This window comes from Sinohyriopsis cumingii, chromosome 17, assembly GCF_028554795.1.
Source record: "Sinohyriopsis cumingii isolate HCF-2022 chromosome 17, ASM2855479v2, whole genome shotgun sequence".
Taxonomy (NCBI): Eukaryota; Metazoa; Mollusca; class Bivalvia; order Unionida; family Unionidae; genus Sinohyriopsis; species Sinohyriopsis cumingii.
Genome location: NC_142977.1, coordinates 48,999,900 through 49,012,189, shown reverse-complemented (window position 1 = coordinate 49,012,189; position 12,290 = coordinate 48,999,900). Strand labels below are relative to the sequence as shown.

The 12,290-nt window shown below is 35.8% G+C and overlaps 1 protein-coding gene across 1 annotated transcript; it reads right to left on the bottom strand.

Moving 5' to 3' along the window:
• Positions 1-85: 85 nt before the first annotated feature.
• Positions 86-6,035, bottom strand: LOC149778576 (P2X purinoceptor 7-like). The gene is made up of 3 exons (XM_089938510.1): positions 6,015-6,035; positions 4,973-5,127; positions 86-395 (listed from the first exon to the last, which is right to left on the bottom strand). The coding sequence occupies exons 2-3, from the start codon at positions 4,976-4,978 to the stop codon at positions 138-140; spliced, it is 264 nt and encodes an 87-aa protein (XP_089794636.1). The 5' UTR covers positions 4,979-5,127; positions 6,015-6,035; the 3' UTR covers positions 86-137.
• Between the last annotated feature and the right edge of the window lie 6,255 nt (positions 6,036-12,290).

Here is a 12,290-nt window from a genome sequence, read left to right as displayed (position 1 = left end):
GAAATAGACTGGTGTTAAAATAAATCTGAAAGCATTATTGTTTGATGCAATATTATGTGCATTTATAAGAAAACAATGAATAAAATCAATTGTATTCATTTATATACAAACTCATACATCCAAGAATGTGTTTAAGTTCATGCAAGCCTAGAGGGGATGAAGCCAGTGTATTGTCCATCTGGATATTTGTCATGTATCTGCCAGAAACAGCAAGAGGGAATTACATGTCTCTGTCCAGACCCCAGCCTTCCATGTTGCCGTAGTATGAACTGCCTATAGGTAGCATGACTGTTGGCACTCATCAAGTCAACTTTATCGTTGAGGACAAGAACATTTCGTCTGTACATCCTGAACAAGGCAAGTACAGCCTCATCAAGGATTAGATCTTGAAAAATCTGAAAAATTATTCCAATTGTAATATGCTATTTCTAAAATGTAAAAAAAATATATTTTAAGAAATAATAGGAACATGTGCTTATTCAAATGTTATTCATCTTCGATCAGCAAATTCCACTGTGAAATACACGTGGATCAAAACTGCACATGGTTTTTATTTTGACATGAACACTGAGAGTTCCGTCGCAACTAGAACTGATAGTTTATGTTAAGATGGACAACTCAAAGTTTTTGGGGAGCATTTCTAGAAGTCAGAGATTCCTGCATTGGGATCAAATAGGAATGGCTGATTGCAGCTTAGATTTGTTTAGTATAGTGAGGTACCCACATTGAAATCAGGTAATGAAAAGAATCTACTCGATGAGTATCAGTTGTAAATTAAAACAAAGTCCTTATCATTTGCATATGTATGCATGTCTGTTTTTGGACGGCTTACAATTTTAAAATTCTTTCACAGTGGTTGCAAAGAAATAACATTTACAACAATCATGTATGTACATCAATTTTCAATGTAAGAGTAACTATCAAAGTTTTAATTCTGTTTGTAAATTGATGCAGTATTTTGATTTTATTGGTACAAAGTGCAAGTTGTACATTCATAGGCATGTGCTACGCATATCCTGTATACAGAAAGAGGTTTTCTGTAATGTAGCCAACATACCTGTCAAGTTATTCATACCTTTTGTGATATACATTTTGTACATGAAAATTTTAAGCTTTAGCAATGACACGCTCAAGGAATATATAAAAGTAATTGAAAGAATTGAAGAAATTTCAAAATTGCCATTGAATCGATTAAATTTGTTATACAGAAATCATTTGCAGTAATCACCAGTTCAAACGTGGAAACATTGAATGCCAAGCAGACTGCGCAATTAAAATTCTTACCCAAAAATGTTAGATCAGATATGAAGAAAAAAAAGTTTCTTGCAAGCCTTCATATCAGTCTAAATAAAACAATTTAGGATTATTACGTCCTTATGTCTATCATGATATTGCATATATACGATTATCTTAACATATTTTGGGGCTTTAGTAATATACATTAAGGAATGCATCATATTTAAAACAGAAGAATAAAAGTGTAGTATTTATTTGACAAGATTTAAATGGCTATATGAATTCTGTACATGTTTAATCTAGTCAGGTCTAATTGCTGAACTTCAAAGTAAGATTGCATAGACTTTTTGTTACCATTTTGTATTTTAAAAAAATTAAACTAATAAATGTATTACTTAAGTTGGTTTATTAATTAAATTAAAAAAAGAGCAAGTTGACCTTAATATTATTGAATGTTTGTATGCCACTAGCGTAGATCACTAATACCTATATATGAAATGATTTTAGCTAATTTACCTTTAGGCCCTCATACAAAGGAATTTATCTATTTTACGTGTATCTCTGAAGCCGCTTTATATATTGGTTTGGAAGAAGGAAATAGAGTTGGCATTTCTAATGTCAACTGGAATACTATTCCAGAGCAAAGTTCCAGAGTACTGGAAACATTTTTTTTAAAATTCCTTATTTGGTTTGGGAATTTTATACTGTTTGGTAGACATGGATCACAGTTGTGGAGTGTTACCAGGTAGACTATACTTGAATAGTGATTGTAAATATTCAGGAGCACTATTATTGGATATCATGTACATTAATTTGGCTTTTCTCAACCGGATTCAGTCTTTAATAGGTAATAATTTTAACTTACCAGCTGAAATTGTCCTTGCTTACTTTCTGGATTGATATAACCTGAATGCACTTGTTTTAAGATGTGCCAGCTTTGCTATGATTTTATCATTTGAATTATTGAATTACTCCACACTGTGTTACAGTAGTGTAAATAGGGTTGTATGTAACTGTTATAAGATAGTTTTCAGTACCTTATCCAACTGAAAAAGCCATACATTTGAATTAACTTTTTTACTGACATGTTCAGTCCATGATAGGTTATTATCTACCAAAACACCAAGTAGTCTATCATGACAAACCATTTGCAAATTTGTATCCTTCCATGTCAGACATAGTTCATCACTACCAAGATTTGTTCTTTTTTGCCATGTTGAGATAAGTAATATTTAGTTCTTCCAGTATTTACCACTATGCCATTGCATGTGCACCAGTTGTCCAGTTTGTTTAGGGCATCCTGTAAATAAATTTATAGTTTGTGCTTTGTGTTTTGGATGTCTGACAATGTTGTGTCATCTGCATAGAGATATGTAGATGAAATCGAGCCCCTTAGTAAAACGTGGTAGGTCATTAATAAATAGTATCAATAGTAATTTACCTAAAATTGAACCTTGTGATACTCCATATCTAATTGTTCCAGGTTCCGACAGAACATTATTTATATAAACATGTTGTGTTCTCTCACTTAAGTTTGAAGTAAACCATCTAATTATGCTTTCATCACATTGGTTGATTATCTAGTTTCTTAAAAGAATTTCATGTACACCAACCCATAAACGTTCCTGTAATCTACAAATAGAGATCCTATTATCCAACTTTGATCAAGTGGCTGAAGCCATTTATCAGTTAGAGAGATCAAGTCAGTCTCACGTGAATGTTTCTCTCTAAAGCCTGATTGAATAGGGTGTAAGAGCAACTATTTCGTTAAATATGACATGAACGAGTCATGGACATGTTTTTTTTTCAATCAATTTTGACAAGTTTTGGTTGTATTGAAATTGGCTGGTAGTTTACAGCATCATTCTTAGAACCAGATTTGTGTATAGGCATTACTTTTGCAGTTTTCCATATTTTGGGGACAGATGAGGTTGCACTACTTAAATTGATTATGAATGTTATGCTATCTGCAATAGCTGAGGCAGATATTTTAATGAGTGGTGGACCAATCTGATCAAGTCCTGTAGCTTTCTTGATATCAATTTTACTGAGGCATTTTTTAGCAGTTTTTTTCTATACCTGTGGGATAGAGAAACATGCCTCCTTAGGGATTTTTCAGTTCATTATAGTTGTTTTTTATCACTGGTTCTTATAACTTAGTGGTAACGTTAGTGAAGAAAAATCACGCAAAATATTTGCAATGTTAGTGTCATCAGTGACTTTTGTGTAATTTACCAGAAGTGAGTGAATTTTATTTGTCTGATCCGTGTATGTTACCACAATGAGTTCACTGAAGACTTTCCAAATGGAATTTGTGTTGCTCTTTATATTTGCAAGCATGGATTGATAAAATGTTTTTTTTTATTGCCTTTTCAGTCATACTTGTTATGTTATTTCCCCATACTTGATATTGTGCATGGTTTCCCATAGCCTTCAATTGGTCTCGTGAGTTCATAGTATCTAGAATTTCAGTAGTAAATCAGTTAGGTTGGATTTCATACTTTACTCAATGTACTTTTAGTGGTGCATGCTTAGAGACTACATTCATAAATCAGTCCACACTTTTAGAGCTTCACATATGTCATCAAAACGTTGGATAATATTTCATGGAACTTTATAAAGGTCATCTTGAAATTGTTATTTACTTCAATTTTAGAAAGATTTGTAAGTGATAGTTTTGTGTGTATGTTTCCTATTTCTGTTGCATTTAACCATTCTTGTCAACAAAGTAGGATAGTGGTCACTAAGACCAACATTTGGTACATTAACATAAGCCACCTTGTTTGGTAGGTTGGTATAAATGTGATCAATAAGAGTGCTTGATATTTCTATTACACTTGTCAGCTCTTTACCAGCTGGACTAGGCCTAATGATTCAAAAAATTCCATCCAGTTACTCTTTATTTGAGTATTGAGTAGGTCCTTATTTACCCTGCTGTTTATATGTTTCTTTCTCCTGTACATGAACATTTTCTATTTGTTTCAAAGAGTTATCATTCCAAATTGCTTTGGAGGAAGGTGACCTATAAATGAAACCAACTAGGAATGATTCTGCATTATTTTGAGAAATTTTCACCCAAATACTGTCAATTTCATGTGACCCCAAGTCAGGTTGCCTTTCTGCATTTACATCTTGTAATGTATACAAGACAACCCCTGCTGTCTCTCTGTCCCTGCATAATGGTTTATTGTAGCCTTGACAGTGAAATAGATTATCACTGTGGCTAGCATTTAATTTGGTTTCAGTGAGTCCTAAAACATGCATATTATTTTCCTTGGAAGACATCATTAACTTAATCTGTTCTATATTTTCCACTATACCTTGTACATTTAAGTGACCCATGTTAAAACCTTTTGTATTTAGTTTCATATAAATTATAAGTATTTCATCATGCAATGGGGTACTCTATGAGATTGTCTCCATAATACTTTTACCATTTTGGTATTATATAAGGTGGCCATGTAAATGAGGTGGCCTCTGTATTTTGTATGGTATCTGTGCATAGTCTTCCTTTATCAAATCATATTGGGGTGGGGTGTTGAGTAGCAACAAAAAGTAAAGCAATTTAAACATACATTGTTTGGTAAAATAACTAATCCTTTAATACAAGTATGCATTTTTAAGTTGTGCAAAACATTACTGACATAGATATTAGAGTCTTTACCAAGTTACTTAGTACCAAACATTTTTCAATATCTATCAATACTTGTTTTGCAAGATATAAATAAACAATTACCCTCATTCTTGTCTGCCTTGTCTGAACTATGTGTAGAGCTTGGTCAGCTCAGTTTTTAGGCTGCACAGCATGTCTTCCTCCTCTCCCCCATCTGGTTTTTCAACTTCTTGCTCCATGCCTCATCCTTCCTCTCCCTCTTCCTCTTAAAGGTCGTTCTAGAATTGAGCTTAAAAGTGAGCTGATTTAAGTCTATCTAATGAATTTTGGTATGTAAATGTATTTTATAATTTGACAACTAATATATTCATGATTAATTATCAAACTTATAGGAATATAGTGCTAACCTTGGATCAGAAATTAATACATGAGAGGTTGTGATTTGATGGAAGTTTTTTTGGCCTGGATCAGGTCAAGTCTTGGGTGGGGTGGGGATCCAACATTTAAAAAGAGCCCCTACTTTCCTCGAATGGGCACCAAAGCAAAGTCTATGTGTCTATTTACTCAGTGTGCACAATACCCAATAAACATGTGCAAGAATAAAGCTGTGGTCAAACTTCAGCTGACATGTGACTGTACGTTTGTGTGTGTGTACTTTTTTCTGATCTGGCCCCGAGTTTTGAACCTGGATTCCATATTCTAGTCGCAGATTTAAAATAAAGAAAAAAAGCTTATTTAAAACCTTGTGTATGTCAAGTATTAACTTGGAGAAGCACACAGATTCTTTTCCGCTTTGTTTGAAACGTCAGAAAGATGGGTGTTAGGGGTCCAGTGGTGACTATCTGGTTAGAATTTAAAAATTGACTAATGAAATTACTCAGTTCTAAGCATTTTGAAATGTCCCTGATGTTTTTCATTTATAAAATTGAGTGGTGGGGACGTGAGGGAGTACGAATTTTACTGGGCAAGAAATAGAGTAAGTACCTGTGAGTTTTTGCAATACTGTACAGAGCACGTCGATTTAAATTATTCTCGTACAACAAAAACTTTGAAATATAACTATAAAAGTAGTTCTACATACATTTCATTGTTTCCTCTCAAAATTAAAATTAGAAAGGAAAAGGATAAGAAGAAAAGAACGAGATCAGGGGAAGATCGTACTCACCGTTGTTGACATTTTGGGCTGTCTCGTAGCGTAATTGTGTGTTACGTCATCATCTTCAGTGTTTACAATGTGGCCTATAATTATGCAAATTTCGGTCACCGGAATTATGTGTGTTATTCATTCGGGATCTGCCGATCACTACCGAGCGGGATTTCAACATGGAGACGATAGATTCGTTACTCTACGTACGAAGATTTCAGAGAGTTCGTATTTCATAACGAGAACCCCTACATACTTGATATTACCCCAGAAATGCCTTTTAAATAGTATTTAATCAATTGATATACATAAATGTCCCAAAATTTTTGCAAGAAAATTCACCCTCAGCTGCACTATTGTGCCTTTAAATGTTGACTTTGAGCATCATATCTACATTTAAAAATATGAGAATGAACTTGAGGAAGATGTAAAGATTGACCAGGACAATAACAATACTAAGCAGGTGGACTTTTCTTTATTTTTGTTACATCGAATATACACAAGAAACCGCCATTCATATCCTGGACCTTTCATTCATAAACGAAAAGAACCGAATCATAATCCTTCTTGCAAGCGAACATTGTAAGTCCTACAATAACACAGCATGAAACAATTAAACAACTGAAAAGTGATTGCGACCTATTGAGATTATATTTCACTTGTGGATATCTATACGTAGCCAATAAGCCAAAGACACACTTGTCTAGGAAAGAAAATTCTCTTTTTGTGTGACCAAGTTGTCTAGTCTGTACATCACTGATAATTTAAAAAATATGACAATGAACATGACCAAAACTTTAAGGTCAATCAGCACAAGAATAAAAATAAATGTGTGGATTCGAATGTACACGCGACATGCATCTACTTTCGTAATTATTGTGTAGCTAAGAACTCATATTTTGTCACTGTCCGAACTGTAACAAGATTCCTGAAAGATAGCAAAAATATTTCGGAGACAAAACCTTTTGCCGATTTTTTCGGAAAAGATCTTAAGCCCAATCGAAGTTCATTAGAGCGAAGAGGACATTCAGTGTTACAGAGACTGTTGTCGATACGATACCGTTATGGCTCATAATTTCATGGGTAACATCGAAAACCTTCCTTTTAAACATTATTCAGAACAAGGAAACGACTATCCAGCAGTTGCCATCAACAAAGTCAAACTCATAGGATGTTTGACAGGTACGTTTTTAAGATTACAATGCTTCTTTAGCCTTATGCATAATACCTGTAACGTTTGGAATGACTGAACTGGCCAAAGTCTCTTTTGTGCACGTTTTCAAAACAGAAGCTATGATGACCCCAATCGTACAGTCATAGAACGATGAGCATTATTCGCTTGTTACTAAACTCACTCTTAAGACCCGTTGACTGTAAAAGAAGAAATATTACCAATGTGACGCAGACAGCGTTGATACGAACACTTCTGATAATTATTGAAGGATCAAAGAGGAATCGAACGGTGAAGGAAGCTTCTGCCTTCACTAAAATGTACGAATCAAAGTTAAATTCATGACCGATAATACACTAGCTAACATACCATTCAATCATATTTCTTGATTAACCCTCGAAACCCAAAGGTTTACTCCGGTTCTAGTATTAGTGTGAAATTTAAGATCAGTATATACAACATGCTTGACAAGGTGGAGGCAAGTAAACTTGAAGTCTTTATAGAACCATGAATTTATCAAAAAGCAGATGGTGTAAAAATTCCATTAAATGTTTATTTCAGGTGTGTCCGGATTGGTTTCCTCAAAGACGCTTGAAGCGTATTGTGTCAGAGTTTGCAATGAATGAGTTGTACTAACAAACGAAGACATTTTAGTTTAGAAAGTTATTAATACCATGTGATAGATGTGTGCGATCACATTAACGATGGACGTATCGAAACCGATTGAGAAATTAGGTGCATTGCAGAAAATTATGCCGTGGTTGACATTGAGCTTTTAAAACATGCGACAGTTTGTTTGGAGGACGAACCAATACATTACTAGTGGCGTACAACGTGAACTAATCTGAAGGAGACGAAATTCAATACTTGATACGTGTTTTTTGTATCCCTGGTTGAGCCAGTTTCAGAGATTCCCAGGGGGGACATCCTGGAATGTTGCAATTAAAAGAAGATGTTGAATACATTCGTCAATATGATAATTTGATTTAATATAGAGTATTACATGCCACGAACTTCTACCTCCTGTCATACCGCACCAATGCTAAGAAAAATTGATGTTTTATTTATACCGCCTCTGCTGAGACATGCAATAATGATCAATCTTTTTGCCACAAAATTAAATGAAGAAAATGCCTTGACCGGAATATGTGCGAGATTCGAATTGTTAAATGCTATCGACCATGTATATAAACTGCTTAAAAGAGTGCACAATTTGGCAGTTTCCGGTCAAAAAACAATACAGAGAAGACGACAACGCACGTTTAGGAACATGCTCATGATACGTCAACGAATCGCCAGAATTGAATGAAGAAACTTGAGGTTATCTTTCTTGATTTCACAAAGACAAGGACAAATGGAAAGAACTGTACCAAACACACGATGGCATCACATTGGAACACATTGAAACAGGTGGTAAAGAACGAAAGAAGACGATCGTTTGAGAAAGTCATGCTGATTTGTTCGTTTGAATAATTGGCAGAATGATAAATATTACAGACAACAGATCCAAGTCACTGCTTTCAACTGGAGGACGACAACGGAAAGCTCATAAAACATATGGAAATATTCGGTGAAGGTTTGAAAGATTAAGAATTGACAGAATTTGCACCCATGGTCGCATTGGGAATTTTAGTCTCTTCATCGTATTTGACCTCCAATGCCCTTTTAAATTTGCATAATGCTTCTTGACATTTATTATCATATCCTCTACTTTGGCGGCTACAATTATATGTACATACATTGCCTTTATAGCTGTCACCCAGATATCGAAAGGGACCGTTTGTTGCATGGAATGACAAACCCACAGAAGACACAATTGCGAGTTTAGCTAGCGGATAACAAAATGATTAGGGACACAAATACATAGACCAACATGTACAAATTCATACTAAATACAAACTCAAAGTTCTAATATTCAGCTATCATTCCTGTCAAGGTGTAACCTTTTGTCGTCTAAAAGGAAGCTTTAGAGCCCGGGTAGGATCGATTCTCTGAAAACCATTGGATCCACACAAAATCAAAAAGTTTTCAGTTGACCATTGTATACCACAAACGAGTGCGAATTCAAGTACAGTACTTTATAGAAAGAACACACTGAAATATAATATAAAACGTTCTAAGAAAAACAATTCCTTGCAAATACAATAACCGTCCGACAGAAGATTAGTAATTAAACATAACAACATAGTGAAAGGCCCACTACTTGAGAAGGAGACAAAGTACAACGGTTCAGTTGTGGAGTAAAGATCTACGAATTAACCACATCGATACCTTAGAAGAAAAGTCGTAGTTTGCATCATGACCAACGAGAATGCATTTGCAGTGCTCTTGAACAGGTTCAGGTTAAACGCAATGTACAATTTTATCCTTTACCACATAGATGTTTTCACCAGTGTACGTGAATGCTATTTGATGATTCATCGTTTTGAAAGTGTTCAAATGGTAACATATTGAACAATTTCCCATAACGAATACAAATTTCCACGTTATGACTTCTACCTACCCTGTGGCAATGGTACACATAATTCCAAAAGCCCTCAGAACGAAAGTTATTCATGGTGTGTGTGGTGTGAATCAATGATTTGAATGCTTTTGAAAGGAACGGTATCTTTGTCCAAGAAAGAAAAACGACAATTAACAAATGATCTTCGCCAAAAGGTGAAAAGCAAAATACCCGTATGTCAAAAGAAAATAATGCTTACTCAACATTAAACGTTTAGGTGTTTTATACATGCTGAATGAACTGTAGTTACAAGTGACTGCTCCATTGTTATGATGAATTGTGGGACCACCGTTAGTAGTAGTGATGAGGAAAGGAACAAATGTAAAAATCTAAAACATGGCTTTGCTTAGGTCAGCGCCTTTTCTGTTTCATTTTTATTCTTTGTCCGGATCGTATTCTGTGTGATGGCTTTTTTCTACGCTTCTGTTCTTCAGGCATATACAGAAGCAGCTCGATCGCCAGTCTGATCAAAGTCTGCATCGCACATAGTAGGCTCAACACTTGAAGAGCAAGCTATGACGCAAGAGATGGAAAGCTTTTCTCCAGCAAGGTCCTGCATTTATAGTCCCAAGTATTAATATTGCACCAGGGTGGAGCCTCAGAGCCCGAGAACAAAGGATCACTCTTTTGCTTAGTGGAAGAATGTGATGATTTCAATATACGGAAAATAAGCCCCCAAAGACGAAAAGAAAAAGAGGGACATCGCAAGTTCGACAGACTCAACGGAACCCATGCACCTATTTTCAGGTATCTAGGCTTTCTACACTTCCAACCACTTCAACAATTAGTGTTCCTACAACGAAAGCTCTTAGGAAGGAACTCCACTTACCCACATTAATTACTACATCAACGAAACAAGGGACAATTCGGGGAAATGAGCAGGAAAACAGGAAGATAAAAGTGCAAATGAGGTTTCAAGAAGGCGAGAACCAGAGAAAAGAAAAAACCACCTATGGTAGAAACAACAACAACAGCAACAATTACAACAGCAGCTATGACAACAACAAAGACAACCTAGCCTGGAAGGAAATCCATGGTACCACCACCGCAACAACCTGTAATTGCAGCGACAAAAAGCAGTGCCAACTACAAAGAAGAAAGCGTCAGTGGCACACTGTGTACACATGCAGAGGAAATGGACACGGGACTCCTTTTAGACAATAGATTGGCAGCCGAGCATTATACAAAGGACTTGAGTGCCAGACTGGAGGCTGCTAAAACATGGAAGAGAGGGCGAACTGAGTAAGAGAGAGAAGGAAATGGCATCAGTTTACAAAGGGACAAATATTGCAAATGTCCTTTTCCCATAATGATACTGATAGTGAATGAAAATGATTAGATGCTTTGGCTAACCGACCCAGCTTATCCAACCCCAAGCACCTCCCAAGAGCGGGTTAGACAGAAGTTATTCCGCCCTAGCACATCAGACCGTTCCTGATTCTGCCTCTTATATCTAGGGTTTTAATTTTGGCTTAAAAACCCATTTTGATAATAACTGTTCATATATTCAAATATATGATCAATTTGTCCACCATTCAAAAGAGTACTGTAACTTTACCTAACAAAACTACAAACATATACAAGTTCACTCATACCTAGTATTTGTGAAAGTTAAGATGTTTTGGTCTATAAATTGATTATACTAGAATTGTCTATGGTCATAGCTCGTTTTGGAACCTTTCGATTGAAAATGACAGACATATTGTGATCCTTGAAATGGTTCAAACAATGAACTCTACTCAAACTCGCGAAGTGGGTTTCACTTTGTTTATAGATCGGCATTGTTTGCCAGGCTCAAAACGCACTATGAAACTCAGAGTCGAACTTGATGCCCCTGGAATGTAGATTACTATGCATTCCTTCCATAACTTACAAAACGTCTTTTGCACCGTTTTCCGCCGTAAAAGCGTACTTTTTCCAAAACTGGAACGCTCAACGGTGAAGCCATGACAACATTTCGCTTGTTCACAGGACGCCTGAATACTCTATGTTAGACGAAGGGATAACAGGTGTTCTGGATACCGATGTGTTTTGTAACTCCTGGTACATGATTTTATCTAATCTTTATAATTTTTATTCATCACTGTAAATTTACAGATCATCTTTATTTATTTTTTCCTACGTGACCAGAGTTTATTACGAGCGAGATAGATGGTTACATATGTGTTGTGTTGTTTGTGTGTGTGTGTGTGTGTGTGTGTGTGTGTGTGTGTGTGTATGTGTGTGTGTGTGTGATTTGGATTTTAGCTTAGCTTTAAAAATTGTTCAGTCATATCGCTAAGACGTCTGGAGTGTTTCAGTTTATAGTGATCTCTAGCACTGAAGTATACTACCGCAGACATGTAGCATGATGTCCCATCCAATCCAATTATCCTGACACCAGGCCAACCAGTCCTAACACTAACCTCTCAATGCAGGGCGCCTAGCGAGGGAGCTCTTAGCAACATAGTTGTAAGTCAAACTCGAGACCTTTCGCATTCGAGGTGGACGCTCTAACCACTAAGCTACCGGAGCGGTACTGCGTATGTGTTGACAATTATTATTAATAATGTTAATAATAAAACTTAAATGGCGCATTTTGCTTCATTTCTTAGTTGCGGATTGGGTTTCGACTTTTGTAGAA